At 37.6% G+C, this 15,300-nt stretch overlaps 4 protein-coding genes across 7 annotated transcripts; 3 read left to right on the forward strand and 1 right to left on the reverse strand.

Moving 5' to 3' along the window:
* Window positions 1-153: 153 nt before the first annotated feature.
* Window positions 154-3,437, reverse strand: eif2b1 (eukaryotic translation initiation factor 2B, subunit 1 alpha). Its single transcript, XM_056745491.1, has 9 exons — window positions 3,003-3,437; window positions 2,746-2,847; window positions 2,526-2,662; window positions 2,310-2,426; window positions 2,097-2,209; window positions 1,708-1,776; window positions 1,529-1,604; window positions 1,312-1,437; window positions 154-392 (listed from the first exon to the last, which is right to left on the reverse strand). The coding sequence occupies exons 1-9, from the start codon at window positions 3,013-3,015 to the stop codon at window positions 237-239; spliced, it is 909 nt and encodes a 302-aa protein (XP_056601469.1). The 5' UTR covers window positions 3,016-3,437; the 3' UTR covers window positions 154-236.
* Window positions 3,438-3,546: 109 nt separating this feature from the next.
* Window positions 3,547-6,498, forward strand: gtf2h3 (general transcription factor IIH, polypeptide 3). Its single transcript, XM_056746262.1, has 13 exons — window positions 3,547-3,714; window positions 3,792-3,871; window positions 4,213-4,319; window positions 4,400-4,530; window positions 4,708-4,767; window positions 4,889-4,918; window positions 5,155-5,183; window positions 5,272-5,346; window positions 5,425-5,478; window positions 5,601-5,669; window positions 5,754-5,889; window positions 6,097-6,133; window positions 6,216-6,498. Exons 1-13 carry the CDS (start codon window positions 3,705-3,707, stop codon window positions 6,283-6,285), a joined length of 888 nt encoding a protein of 295 aa, XP_056602240.1. The 5' UTR covers window positions 3,547-3,704; the 3' UTR covers window positions 6,286-6,498.
* Window positions 6,499-6,890: 392 nt separating this feature from the next.
* On the forward strand, window positions 6,891-9,919 carry fktn (fukutin). 3 transcript variants are annotated; one of them, XM_056746228.1, is made up of 10 exons: window positions 6,892-7,078; window positions 7,173-7,336; window positions 7,535-7,591; window positions 7,717-7,917; window positions 8,019-8,299; window positions 8,391-8,523; window positions 8,615-8,744; window positions 8,871-9,004; window positions 9,099-9,223; window positions 9,383-9,919. In XM_056746228.1, exons 2-10 carry the CDS (start codon window positions 7,217-7,219, stop codon window positions 9,594-9,596), a joined length of 1,395 nt encoding a protein of 464 aa, XP_056602206.1. In that variant the 5' UTR covers window positions 6,892-7,078; window positions 7,173-7,216; the 3' UTR covers window positions 9,597-9,919. The 3 variants fall into 3 exon arrangements, with proteins under 3 accessions (XP_056602207.1, XP_056602206.1, XP_056602205.1); XM_056746227.1 differs by having other exon boundaries at window positions 6,901-7,012; XM_056746229.1 differs by having other exon boundaries at window positions 6,891-7,336; window positions 8,022-8,299.
* A 933-nt stretch (window positions 9,920-10,852) lies between these two features.
* LOC130419411 (solute carrier family 25 member 45) lies at window positions 10,853-15,267 on the forward strand. Of its 2 annotated transcripts, XM_056746138.1 has the most exons (6): window positions 10,853-11,201; window positions 12,757-12,800; window positions 12,993-13,064; window positions 13,806-13,979; window positions 14,065-14,299; window positions 14,603-15,267. In XM_056746138.1, the coding sequence occupies exons 1-6, from the start codon at window positions 11,165-11,167 to the stop codon at window positions 14,866-14,868; spliced, it is 828 nt and encodes a 275-aa protein (XP_056602116.1). In that variant the 5' UTR covers window positions 10,853-11,164; the 3' UTR covers window positions 14,869-15,267. The 2 variants fall into 2 exon arrangements, with proteins under 2 accessions (XP_056602116.1, XP_056602117.1); XM_056746139.1 differs by lacking the exon at window positions 12,757-12,800.
* Window positions 15,268-15,300: the final 33 nt, after the last annotated feature.

Genomic DNA, 15,300 nt, shown 5'->3' on the forward strand with positions numbered 1-15,300 from the left:
ATTTAAATAATTAATCTACCACATAAAAACAGTTTAGTTTTCAACCTCTTTGACCTTTAAAACTTTTTTTTTCTGTGCCTTTTGACACGTGTGAGGTTGGTTCTGGAAATCGAGTATTGGGCATCATGAAAATAATCGACAGTCCATTCTCACTTGATTTAAACAAGATAATTTAATAATAAATGTATCAACTACAATCCATGTGGGTCGTACATCAAGAATTGTTGTGAAGATCATCATAAGTAGAGTTTGATGAGTTCATCGCTGACGGCAGATGGGGTCAGTACCCCGAGGTCAGTGAAGAGTAATGTAATGAGAGACGGGGGTGTGTAGTCGATCATGGGATGTTCCTGACTCAGATCTTGTGCTGTCTTCAGGACGTCTGCTTTGTACTGAAAGAGAAAGATGTTGAGTTTCACATTTTTTTGAAGTCAACTGTTTTTGATTTACAAATAAGTGCAAACTTAACGTTCACATGATGGCACTTCCTTGTAAAACTTCTCATATTGACTTTTAAAGGTCCAGTGTGTCGTATTTTGGAGGATCTATTGACAAACATGCACTATAATACGCATAACTATTAGGGCTGGGTAAAAAATATAGATTCTTCAATTTGAATCTATCTTTATTTTAAAGAAACGATATCGATTTGGGAAATCGATCAACAGAATATTAACTGTACTTCGCCTCTCTTCCAGAGGGTGGCGCCATTATTCAAGTTGAATTTTGAAATCTGTGTTATTTCTAAGAATAAATAAGTAATTCAAAACAATTGTGTGAGCTATACTATTAACCTGAATGTGTATTTCATTCATTTAGCTGATTAGGGGGGTTTCAGTTACCAGCCTATACATTCAAATATGGATTCCATGTCTGCAAATCTAACATCTTAAATTGAATACTGATAACTAATAGATATTGAATCGAATCGAAACCATGTTAATAAGAATCTAATTGCCAAAATGGTCTCAAAACCCAGCCATAATAACTATGGCTTCAGAGGTGTATAAAGACCATACATAATGATGCGTTATATTTTTATTATCTTAGAATGAGCTGTTTCTATCTAAATACACCGTAAGTCCCCTTGCATGGAATTTGCCATGTTTATACAGTAGCCATAAGCGGACATTCATAAATACGTTATCTCCTTCGGCAAAGAAGTGCATGGCAGTTCTGTGTCAGCAACTGTAGTGCTTTAAACAGGATGCCGCTAAATTTCATACATTGGACCTTTAAATAATAAGGGACTGGGGGAAAAAAACTGAAATGTGTAGACATGAAGTGCAAATAACTTTCAAACAAACTTACCTTAAATCGGTCGGGTACATCCTGCTGGTTAAGGGGGAAAAGTCGCACAAACTTAAAACTTTCTGCCACCACATAAAATGGTTTGTTGTGTGCTTTGGAGCAAACTGCCATCTGATAGGTACCAATCTAAGAGAAAGAAAAGATGTATTAGATGATTATTTTTACATTGAAAAGATATTTTAAACAGCACGAGAACAACAGCGGTACTTTTTCTGACCTTGTTGATAACACCTCCGCTCTCCACAACACCTTCAGCTCCCACGATCACCAGATCCACTTTCTCCATGATGTATCTGAAATGAAAGTGTCCCAAATGTTATTTTGTAAATAATGAACTTTCCCTGGTAAAGTCATATACTAACTACACCAAATCATTGAAGTCTATCTCCTACTTACCCGACCGCAGCATCCAGCACGACTGTGACAGGAATATTGAGTTTGCGCAGTTTTTCTGACAAAAGTTTACTTCCAGGGAATGGGGGAAAACAATAATGTAGTATTAAAAAAATGTAATGGCTATTTCTGTATAATGCACATTCTATATTTATACTTCTATATTTGCATTTGCATGTCAACGTTTTTCTCTCAAAAATATTTATTGTATTTATCCAAACATTTATTTATAGACTATGCTATTTTCCCTTCCGGTCAGATGCTAACTGCTTTATAATTGGCTCTCTAGGCCTACTTGTATTGTAAACATTGAAGATAGTTGATCTTAGTTAAATCTGCATAAGTAAACATTATCCAGATATAGAAAAGAAGATGAGAAACAAATGACTCACCCCGCTGAATCTGGCTGTGATTCTGTAACATACACTGTGAAGCGTTTGTTATCAGCGGCTGCGTTTTCCAGGACCTTTAGCACAACTCTAGATGAAGAGTGTGTCAGGATTTTCTGCAGGACAAAAGCAGAGGTACACGTTTTTTAAATTTGCTAAATGATTCATAATTATGTTCTTTCATGTTATACGTTTCATTTTTACGACCATACTTACAGCTCCATCTTTGATAAATGTGTGGCAAAGTTTAGCCACTCTTTCCCTAGACAAGGATATTTTCTTCAAGAAGAGTTCTCCTCTCTCTATCATCACATTCTTACAACGTGAGAGATCCTGTGGGCCAAAAAGCAGGTGATTATTTCATCTCAAAACGGAAAGAGATCCTGTCATTCAGTGAGGAACATCATTCTAAAGACAAAATGTCAAACTGACGGGATGCTCCAGTGAGGTGAGGCTGATGAAGCGCAGGAAGAGTTCTCCTCCAGAAGACACGGCGACCGATGAATCCGTCTCCTGTAGTCTATGAATGGCCTGCGTCATGTTCTCTCTCAGGCCGAGGATAGTCTCACCTGGAGAAGTACAGCCGTCAGTTTACATCCAGTGCTCATATATGCTGATATAAGGAAAAGACCAGATTTGAGAAAAAACAGACTCTGATCTCTCTTCAGGAACTCCAGCAGCGAGCTTATGGCAGCCACGGCTGAAGCCATGTCTGGACGCTCTCTGGTCTGTGTTCTGAAATATTCCACCAGCTCTGGAAAACAACAGAAAGACGATGAAACCAACCAACAACTACAGCAATACAATTACAAAAGTAACCTCAGTGTCAAAACTCAAATAAAAACGAATAAACAGCAACCATGGCTTTTATAATTTTAGCTGTCATGAGCAAAATGAGATAAAACCCACCTTTCTCTTCCATAATGAACTCCACGTGAAAATACTGAGGGATTTACAATTCAACTGTAAACTCTCTCTTACATCCACATGTAGTTGTGGTGTGTCCTGCTGAGGCAACGATCAAACCCTTTTACGGCAGAAACCCGACCAGAAAACTAAAATATATAAACTTCAAACATTAACATAAGAAGATAGAATGTAATAAATATATTGACATTAGCAATTGATATTGATATAAGCGGTTTACAGTGAACTGCTGTTACACTTTCTCTGTGTTTCTATAGCGGTGCGTTGTGCGCGTAAACGGAGCGCTATCGCCACCTATTGCCAAGCACGGGCACTACAGAAGAATGTAATAGCTCAATTCTCATATCCTTACATGTAACATATATAGTTTGTTATGTTATTTTTTATTTGCGTGTCTGGTGTTCACTGTAATGAGAAAACTTGAACGCGACATGAACGAACACGCGACAGTTTCTCCAGCGGTATCTGGCAACACTGGCGCCTAGCTTCGCCGTCCACTATGACGTCATTAAATACGCGACAAAACCGCACGCCTGTGCTGAAGAGTCATATACACACAGATGATGAGTTGGTTGTATTGTTGTCACATTTTGGTCAGCTCAGCATGACTGCATACGATAAACCGTATTACAAGGGGAATAAATAGTAGCGAAATTAATAGTCTGTGATAAGGAGATCGCGACAATGGAATCAGGTTGGTCAAGTATTTAATTAAATGTATACTGAACTGTCAAACAACAAAAACAACAAATCTCTTATTGTTCCATGCAGAAGACGAAATTAACATTCTGGTGATAGTGATTGATATCAACCCTATTTGGTGGGGCCAGCAGGCACAACGTGAACCGAAGGTAAATTAAATTAAGATCTGATTTAAAACCTTTAATTTCTCTTTGAAGTGTCTGTTCTGATTTTGCATGCTTAACATCTTGGAGCAAACCTCTTGTTCTACCTGATAAACAAAAAACCATCTAAAAAAGAACCCATCACATGATTTGTAAAAGGTTTAAACTAATGGGAATGTGTTTGGCTCTGTTGGTGGGATGTTATCTGTTGGATTATCTTTGTAAACCAATAGAACACAAACTACATAAAGGAATATAGAGTTCTAGTTTTATTGGTAAACAGCTGACTGTTCATAATGCGTTTATAAGGAATTATTATTAAACTAACTTTGTTTATTTCTGCACAGTTCACTCTTTCAAAATGTCTGGATGCTGTGATGGTCCTGGCAAATTCCCACATGGTTATGGCAAGAACCAACAAACTAGCCATCATTGCGAGTCTTTATCAAGAGAGGTAATGAACTAATCGTTTTGTTGACGTGTATGACTGTGGTGTTTGTTTAACCAATAACATCTAAACTCTTCTTTTCCAAGCCATTTTTTATATCCCAGTAAGAACTGGAAATCGGGAGATGACATTGCTTCAAGCGGTGATGGCAAATATGAGCTTCTGTCAGTTGCTAATGACCTCTTTGCTGAACAAATCAAGAAGCTCATTGACAGAAGTAAGCGTTTTTTGGGAAACAAAATTGTTACTTAAAACTTACTTAAATCTGAAAGTGATTTATTGAAAAGAATGATGGTTTTAAAAGGATCAGGATGTTGCACAAATTATCCCATAAGAACATTTTAAATAGCGTTTATAGATGAATAATTGTTATCCTGTCTTCTTTTAATAACAGAAGTCAACTGCACTCAAACAGAGACGCTATTGGCCGGATCACTGTCCAGAGCTTTGTGCTGTATCCTGAACATCTGCTTTTATTAGTACAGGATCAAATATTTAAAGGACAAAGCCGTTGTGTGAATATGATATAATGTGCAAAGTGCAGACTGCAATTTTCATTAATTTTTCACTATCAGACATTAATCGAGTGTCCAAGGAAGTGGATGGTAAACATTTTTTATGTTTTTTTTGTCATGGTATGTTTCTTCGATGTGTTTATTCAGGTCTATATTAAACTGTTGCCTTAATGCATTTGTAATGAGATTCTTTCTGAAATGTTCACGGTCTAAGATCTAAGACGTCCTCCTTTATACATTGACTTCATTTTCATCTTATTTTAAGTACATCTTATTGTTTCTATGTAATGCACTTTTCGAATGAACTTTTCGACTTTTACTGACAGCGGGGCAGGACATGAAATCAAGAATTTTGGTATGAACTTTTCCTACCAAAATGTCTCATAATTTTATCACAGTTGTTGTTTAGATGCTGTATGAATGTGCTTCTCTTTGTGATCCAGGTAATTAAAGCAGCCGAGGATTGTACGTTACAGTACATGAACTTCATGAATGTGGTCTTTGCTGCACAGAAGAAGGTAGGATAACTTCAATACTCAAATTTCAGGGAACTAAAGACTCATTATTAACTGTTACTCGCCCCATTTTTCCTACAGAATGTCCTGATGGATGCCTGTATGCTGGACATGGACTCAGGACTGTTGCAGCAGGTTTTTGTTTGATCCACTTTCATGAAGGACACAATAACATTTATGATGGCTGACATGTTCCGTTGTTAAAGCTCAATATAAAACACACTGGTGCGAAACAAAAGTGTTTTGTTTTTTAACAGGCTTGTGATATAACTGGAGGCTTATATCTTAAAATTCCACAGAAGATTGCTTTGGCACAGTATTTGTTGGTGGGATTTCACATTTTAAAAAATGAAGTTTATCAGTTTTTTTAAGTGTTGTGTCATATTTTGAAAGTGCTGGTTTTGTGTCAGTGGGTTTTTTTACCAGACGCAGACCAGCGCTCTCATCTGTTACTGCCACCTCCAGTACACGTAGACTACAGGGCTGCCTGCTTCTGCCACCGGAACCTCATTGAAATCGGCTACGTCTGCTCAGTGTGCCTGTCAAGTATGTATATACTACCCACAGTATCCCAAAAATACGGGATTGCCATACATTGTTAAAAGTTATTTGATATTATTATAATATGCATTAAACCTTTTTTTAATGTAGAAAAGCTGGTGGTCAATTTTTACATGAGTTTTATATAATGACTGTATTAGATTGCAGAGTGATTATTTCTAATAATAACATTTTATCTTCTCCATCCTCCAGTATTCTGTAACTTTAGTCCAATCTGCACAACATGCGAGTGAGTACTTTTATTGTCATTTTAAAACGTGCAATTTTTTATGACTGTGTTTTAATTGTCTCTTTTGTATCTTTATTTGTAGGACTGCCTTTAAAATGCCTCTTCCTCAGATGGCTAAAACAAAGAAGAAGAAAGTTAAGACTGTAAACTGATCAAATCTCAAGAGAAATCCTGTTTTACCAAAAAAATGACCCAAATTTTCTCATTTCAACTACAAGGTCCCCCACAGTTTTGATCTTTTGTGAAAAGGATGTTTATTAAACAGTGTGTTTTCATATTGTTTCATACAAATTAAATAAAGTACCTTTTGTATGTACATAAAAGTCTGTTGTCATGTAGCAAAATAAACTTTCAGATCACCTGCAGTGAATGCTGTTATAAAGTTAGATTGCAGTGCAGTCTGTGTGTTGTGGACAAGAAATTAAAGACACAAAACCTGCAATCATATGTAAAGAACAGTTTATGAAGATAATAATAACGGAAAACCGCTTATCCTCAAATGTTTTTGGGACCGTTTCCCTGTGTAATATGGCGGTACTGTGGACGCATCGTAGCGAAAGGCCTGTGAACTCAATGTGACGTTTATGTCGATGATTTTTTTTATTAAATATCTTATTTTATATAAATATATAAATGGTCGATTACTCGTTTTTATAGGTACTTGACTAAAAAGCCCATCCCTAGTTTAAGGATTCTCATAAAGGCTCACAGTCCCAGTAACCTTTTTCTTATTCTTCCGCAAAGCGTTTTTTCAGCGGAATGTCCCTCTCGGCGCACGGTGACGGCAGCAGCGCGTGTGTTGTGATTCCTATGGATGCAAACACCGAAAATATTTCTCACGTTTCACTTAAATAAGAAATATATGAGTTCCAGCTTTGGGTAAATTGCAAGACGGGATGAAATAGTATATTCTGAAAGCGTGTCTTCTAAACAATTTATCCAATTGTGAATGTTTTTCTTATCTAATGCATGTGTTCTGTTAGCGCAGATCTCATGCTTTGTGTGTTTTATGTGTATTGTTGTATTCTTCTGGGTTCAGATCTGTGTATGTGAGCACAGATATGATCTTCCTCTCTGTGTCCGATGTTTTCTGGAGGACTGATGCCTAGAATCAACAGGACATTTGTTTTGGCTCTCCTCATCTCATTCAGCTCCATATTTCTCCTCTTCCAGCTGTACTACTACAGACAGTATGCATCAAAGGTGATGATCCACATAAATTGTGTCCAAAAAAGTCCGACATTTTGTCATTTTGTCTCATTTGTATTTATAAGGTTGGTCTGTTGTGTGTTAAATAGATTCAAAATCTGTTCATTGCATTGCTTTGATGATGTGGAAGTAAACACAGTGCACATGTTTGTTAAATATTGTCTGAAATATAATTAAATGATTTGATTGTAGAACGGATTTAACATTTCGGGCGGTAAAGGATATATTTCTGGCAAAGAAGAGCATTTGGTGAGTCCAGTCTGAGAGTGGCCGTAGTCTAAACCATGACATAAACACAGCTCTCAGTGTCCTGAATTGGTACTTTGTGATTCCTATTGCAATTTTTATATTTCTTTGTGTTTCTTTCAAACTAGCATTTGTTGAAGAAGTTCTTGGGGCTGGTCCGTAAGTTTCAGTTGCCTGTGTTTCTGGTGGACACTGCCTCGCTGAATCTCCTGTCCCAGGATGACCTTCTTTACAAGGCCAGTCGGCAGAAAGAGCCTCCGTGCAGTTTTCTGTGCACACACAGAGACTTCACCACCTTTGCCCTGCTTGGAAATCTCTGGAAATACGATGTAAGAAAATCAACAGAAGTGCAGAATGATGTATCCAGTAGGTTTTGAACCACGCGTCAGTTGACAAATGATAACATGATTTTTTTCATCGTGTACTAAAGAAGGATGCCCTGTTGCAAGCAGCAGAGGAACGGGGTCTGGAAGTGTTGGAGATACGTGGGAAAGATCCCAGGCTGATTAGCATGGATGATTTGACGGGAAATGAGATACCGCTGCACTTCCTGATTCGTTTTAACAATCGTGTAGTTCATGTGGTTGTTCTGTACGAGCGCAGTGGAAACTACCTCTGGCACGGACCCCTCAGACTGAAAGCAAGTGCGGACAAAACCTTCATCCCATTCGGAAAGCTGGACTTTGGCCGGCACGCAGGGGCTTATGACAGGTAATCCCGAAGTTAATTGCGTGTAAAAATAAATTTCATAATAAATGTTCTCGGAGTTTTTAAATGTTGCTTAATTTCACGACTCTTCCAGACCTGAGCTCATCCTTACGACTCTTGACAGGCTTGATGTACGAACCCCTAAAAACCACTCTCGTTTCCTTATAGACCATTCCAACAGCCGCTTTTTGGAGTGTCGCTGCAAAGAGGCTAAAACTTTCTTTCAGGTATTTAGTACCGTTGCTTAATGGAAACAAGAGATTGAAGTCTTTGGAGTCTGTTTTAAGTGTTTTGTATCTTTAACATAATTTTGTGCAGCTGTATCCGGACGAGACCTCCCCAGAGGTGATGGACTTCAAGATGAAGGCTAAAAGTCTTCTTCATCTCGCTTCCAAAGTCCTCTCTGCGCTTGGGGTGCCATTCTGGCTGAGCAGTGGAACCTGTCTTGGTAATAAATTCTCAAATTATGAAACATCATTTTGGGTGACAAGCCTCATTGCGTCAAACATAAACATGGAGACAAAGTTATTAAAGTGTATGGTAGATTAAATGACCATTTCCTTCTTACCCACAGGCTGGTACCGGCAGTGTAATATTATCCCCTACAGTAAAGATGTTGATCTGGGCATTTGGATTAAAGATTACAGGCCTGACATCACACAGGCGTTTCAGAAGGCTGGTCTCCCTCTTAAACACCACTTTGGGAAGGTTAGAGCTTGTTTATTACCCGAATCACTTGACACCCTCTTTTTCACTCAGAGATTAGGGTCTCCGGACATGAAAATAAAACTTTTTCTTTCAGGTGGAGGACAGTCTGGAGCTGTCGTTTCAGGGAAATGATGTCAAACTAGACATTTTCTTCTTTTATGATGATGGTGATGTTATGTGGAATGGAGGCACACAGGCAAAGAGTGGCAAAAAATTCAAGTAAGCGCTGGCAAGGTTTCAAAATTCTTCATTGGTTTTCAACGGTTCCTGGTATTGCCTTATTGGGGGGCTCTGAACAAAAAAGACATGTCAGGCAGCCAGTGATATGAACGTGGTCTGTGGGTTTTGTTTGTCATGACACAATTCTTTGATTTTTAGGTATGTGTTCCCCCGATTCAGTCTGTGTTGGACTGAGTTTGTCGATCTAAAAGCGCGAGTTCCCTGCGAGACTCTGGACTATGTGACGGCCAACTACGGACCCAAATGGAATATTCCGGTGAAGGTGTGGGACTGGAAGAGTTCTCCTCCTAACGTGCAGGAGAACGGAGTCTGGCCGGTGAGAGAATGGGATGATGTCATCCAGGTTTACTGAGGAGACACCGGAGTGACAGTCTATACTTCTGATTTTTAATTGTTTTTAATGCAAAACTGCATCACGAACCACATCAAGCTACTACAAACCTATAAACTGGATTATGTGTAAAAAGACCTGGACTGTCTTTGTTACACTAAAAATAAATGAATGAGGTACGGAATACAGAAATATTCCTGATTTCGCCAAGTAAACAGGCGTGTCCTGTACGGATGGCTGTAGTGAATTTCTATATGAATATTAATATGTTCAGAGTGTATAAACTGCAGTTATATACTATCATGGCTACTGATGTTTGAGTTTTATGAAATAAAAAGTCCTGTGTGAAATCTTCGGCTTCTACTGCTATTTATTGATTGAAATGAATGGCTGGTATTTGCAAAATATTTAAACGGAAATGCATAATGTCATTTAATGATCATATAAGTCAAATGCACAGATAAATGATAACCCAGATCTGATTGATATTGTGGGGTTATATCACTTTTCTTAATGAAGATTCTGAATGACAGCTATTTTATAGTTGGATAGTTTGGTGTGTGTCTGCAGATTGTTCTGTACATGTGTCAAGTTTTATTATGTTTGGACTTCACCTTCAGAAGTTAAATTACCACCTTTTTTAATCAAATTTGATGAATCGCATCCACAATATAACAAACATTATATTGATCACTTCTGCCATCTGCATTGTGAAACGCTCCACTGCATTTTTATTTATTATTCCTGACTAACAAATTGAAGGAATTACTCTTTTTTTCTTAGTGACAATTTCTCATGAAGAAAAAATTTACTTTAAGTTCCATGTTATATTTATCCGTGTTTTCATTAAAGTGAGTAGAATATCTATTGTAAATATCTATTTAGTTTAATTGTTTTATGTACTTTGTGTTGTTGGCTATGCTCTTTGTTTAGTGAAGAGGGATATTTTTTCAAATCTCTTACTGTTATTTCAGTTTATGTAATTATTTATATTTTAAGAAATATTTTAATAAACCTATGCTTAATTAAACCATGTCAAAATGAAAGATGTATATATTGTTGCATTTCCATTGTTAAGGTGGTAAAATTTTGAAGTTGTGTTATGTTAGTGTTTTCATTGTTAATAAGCCACCTTACTGGTTTGATGTTAGAGAATTGATCTCTCATATCTCTATTAATTCAAATTCACCCAACATTGCTTTCTACTCACTTTATTTCCGCCAGATGGCAGTAAACAGAGATCACAAACTCTCTCTCAGTCTGTGTCTGAAGTCAATATTTTCTACATTTTTACTGTACATGTTTTTTTATGAACTTTGGCAGCTGGTTTAGTTTTAACACGACACGAGCTGTTGACCGCATACACACTTCAATGCCTAAAGCGCGTTACTTCTTTCTGGACTGAGTGTAAATCTCTCGTGTTTTTTTTGTACTTTAGTTTGTTTTAGACACAGTGAATACAACATTTCATCCGTATGTGTGTAAATCAGTCAGAAATATTCCGTACAGCCTTGTATATCAAAACTATTTATTCTTATTGTACGTGTGTTAAAGCCTTTCAACTTTATTCCATCTGAGTTGAATCCGCCATGCCGTTTTTGGAGTTTATCGCCGGATGGATTTCAGGTATTTGTTCACTTCAGTCTATAAATCATCTGCTACATTTGCACTATTGCTATTCTGCACCTTTTGTATTTATAACTGTTACATTTGCACTGTTGTCAAGTGCACGTCTGTTTCCATTTGCTGTTTCCATTCTCTGTAAAATTGTTTACATTTGCAAAAAACGCTTTAGTATTTACTACAGTTTTTCTGTAGCTCAGTGGTAAGAGCATTGCGTTAACAAGGTTGTGGGTTCGATCCCAGGGGATTGCAAAAACCTATGTATAATGTATAGGATAAAGCAATGTAAGTCGCTTTGGATTAAAGCGTCTGACCAAACGCCTAAATGTAAATGTCTATAGTAAAATGTTGCATAATATAGTGTTTCTGAAGTTCTGGACCCCATCATCAAACCATCCTCATGGACCCCCAAACCCCACGCTTACACCCCATCCCATATTCTTTACCCAGGCCAGAACAACAACATATTTCCACTAAATTAGGAAAACGAAAGATTAGCAAAGTTAAAAATGTTATGTTTGTTAAGTCAATAAATATAAGCCATTTTATGGTTTTCAGTAGCATTAAAATGACACAATAATCACGATGACGTCGCCAAAACATTCTACTTCAGTTTCTCCAACAGTGTAAACACACTTAAGTGCAGTTTGTTCTTTTGATGTTTATTTGTCACCAATGACTTACACCAACCATGACTACCATTATATAATGTATAATATATAGACTTTGAACTCTGCGGTACCTGTGAGTTGCGCAACTCGCCCTGACGTCATCGACGTGACCTGACTGACGCATTCCGTACAACCGACCCGACGCGAAACCGAAGAGTGATCTAACAAAGATTGCTCATTGCTCATTTATGAACTCAAGTACTTTGACTGCAATAGCCGACTCGGTTGACTTTAATCTGGGTCTGGTGGGTGTTCATTTCAAACCCAGAATTCAAGATAATGTTTAGGTTTCTATACGGACCCCCTGCAATTTCACCACCGACCACTAGGGGTCCGCGTGCCCCCGGTTGAGAAACTAGTCGATTCTACAAAGTATGGTAGAATACTATAATAATTATACTATAATATTATTAAACTATAGTAAAATAGCAAGTAGAGCAGTCACTGAAGCTAAGAAATAGTATTTGGGAATGGCAGCAATTTGACATTTGATTTTAAATATAGTTTCTTATTGACCGATAAAAGGGGATACTTTACCCAAAAACAAACAAATACAAATCTGTCCTTAATACCCGTTATGTGAAACTGTATAAACCTGTATGTGATTCGCTCTTCTGCAGAACCTATCTCTGAAGATATTTTGAGAAATGTCTAAGTGGTTTCGTCTTCATACAATAGAAGTCAGTGCTTAGTGTTGTTTGGTTCTTCATATCTTCTTTTGTGTTCTGCAGAAGAAAGAAAGTCATACAGGTTGGAAATGACACAAAGGCGAGCAAACGATGACGGAATGTTCATTTGTGGCTGAACTATTTCATTAAATGATTTTCATGATTTACATGCGAAGTGTTTAATAATTCACAATGGGTCAATCCTGTGATTGAATCCAGGTGCTGTAGGTTTGGTTATCGGATACCCTTTAGACACAGTAAAGGTGAGTGACTTTCACTGCACATGCCCACATAAACAAACCCGTCGTGTCCTTTAGGATTTACTATAGTAAAATGTCGTAAAATCAATGTTGTAAAGATTTATATTAGTATACATTACAAACTGCAGTAATTACTAAACTGCATGTGGATGTTAAAAGTTACATGAGGATGTTCAGATGTTATTTCATCTGCAGGTGCGACTTCAGACACAGTCTGTGTACAGTGGGATTTTTGACTGTATGGTCAGGACCTACAAACATGAAGGGGTCAGTTTTCATACAACACACTAAACTGTAAATGTCAAATGTATATGCTTTCTGGTAATTCAATATCAAGAAAAATCAATCAATCACTTCAATGAAAAGGTTATTTTGTCTGAGTTTGTGCCTTTTTATGCATGTGGTTGAGTTTTATTGTGGATTACAGTGGTGCATGCTACATACTGTTTGGTCATGGTTTTATCGAAGTGTGGCTTGTTTATGGCCAAACACTTATTACTTGTAAAAGCATTTCGTTTTACAAAATATATCATGATTAAGCCGTGGTTACTGTAGTAAAACCATATGTTTTGTAAGCGGGTGATTTTTCCCTATATTAAAGTTTTAGGATTGATATTTTAACAATTTAAAAATGTTGAAATAACTAAATCATGACATTTTTGTGCTATCAGACAAAGTAGACAAAATGCTGGTGTTAAATTACACAAAGTTCAGATGTGCACCAAGTGAGAACTGATTACGACTAAAGCTGCGTTTATTGGAGCTGACCCCGTCTATTATAAATCAAATCTCTCGAAGCTCATAGTAGTCAGGGAGAAAATGTTTTTACTTATCAGGAAAGATTAGTAGACTCTAAAAGTCAAATTCATTCTTACAATATTACATAATCTTACCATAAACTGAATGAAAATCAACCACTTTTGCTATAGTAACCATAGTTTTAAGCTTAATGATTTCAAGGTTACAGGTTTAGTTTAAATGACACTTCTTTGTTTTGTCAATTTCCAGTTTGGTGGATTTTTTAAGGGTATGACAATTCCGGTCCTCTCCATCGCTGTCAGCAACGCCGTCAGCTTTGGTTCCTACTGTAATGCTTTGGATTATCTCACCCAATCACATCGCAGCATTCAGCCTCCGCTCACAGCCGTCTTCACGGCCGGGTGCTTCTCAGGTGTGACACAGGCAAGTAAACCCAATGTTAAGTCACCAAAACATAAGTCATTTAATGTCTTATTGAAGTGACCTGAAACGTTTTGATCTCAAACAGTTGTTTGTGACAGCTCCGATAGATCTGGTGAAGGTGCGTCTGCAGAACCAGACAGACAGAGGGAAATACAGAGGTCCCGTACACTGTTTAACGATGATCCTGAGAGAGGACGGACTCAAAGGCCTTTTCAGAGGATTCTGGGCTCTCGCTTTACGTGACGTGCCGTGTTTTGGACTTTACTTCCTGCCGTACGAGTGGATGTGCAGGATGCTGAGCGAGAAAGGGAAACAGCCAGGTGAGTAAACAGGAAATTCATTCATAATTTATTCACCCTCATGTCATTTCAAACCTTTATGATTTTCTTTCTTCTACCGAACACACAAGGAGATATTTTGAAGAACGTGCATTACCAAACCACACTGAACCCTGTTGACTTCCATTATATGAACACAAAACCACTGACATTTCTCAAAATATCTTCTTTTGTGTTCCACCAAAGAAAGAGTGGTATACTGGTTTTAAACAACACGAGGGTGAATAAACAAAGAGAGAGTTGTTATTTTGACTTTCTTGTGAAAATTGGTGATGTGTCCTGCAGGTACGTTTGCAGTGTTAATGGCGGGTGGAGTTGCTGGTGTGGTCACATGGGCCTGTGCTACGCCCATGGACGTGATGAAGGCGCGTCTGCAGATGTCAGGAGCCGGAGGTCGAGTGTATGACAGCGTCCTGCACTGCATCACAGTCAGCGTGCGTGAGGAGGGGATGAGGGTCTTCTTCAGAGGACTTCTTCTGAACAGCGTGAGAGCGTTCCCCGTCAACGCCGTCACCTTCCTCAGCTTCGAGATGATCATGAGAAACTTTTAAATGAGTGTTTTTTTGCCGGAAAAGCAAAGGGTGGACTTTTGAAGACAAGCGGACAGTGCAATAGCAACTAAACAAAAAACACTCCAGGTTTTGTCAGTTTTAAGAGTCAAACATATGTAAACTTGAGATGGGTTATTATTCTGTTGTAGACTATCATGTTATACCACATTATGTTAAGACCAGTATGGAATAAAAAGCAAACCTACATTTAATATTTCCATACTTTTTCTTAAACGTTCAACGGTTACAGATTCTGTAGGGTGTATGTGTAAAATACACAAAGACTATGAAGCACGTAACATACTAAGATTAGAAGTACTGAATTACAATTGACCTACCTTTAGTTGAAGATGTAGGACATAAACTATATCAATATTATCATTTTTTTAAACAGTTTTCTACTTGTGAACAGTCATAATATAAAAGGTGTGT

Source organism: Triplophysa dalaica, chromosome 4, assembly GCF_015846415.1.
Source record: "Triplophysa dalaica isolate WHDGS20190420 chromosome 4, ASM1584641v1, whole genome shotgun sequence".
NCBI lineage: Eukaryota > Metazoa > Chordata > Actinopteri > Cypriniformes > Nemacheilidae > Triplophysa > Triplophysa dalaica.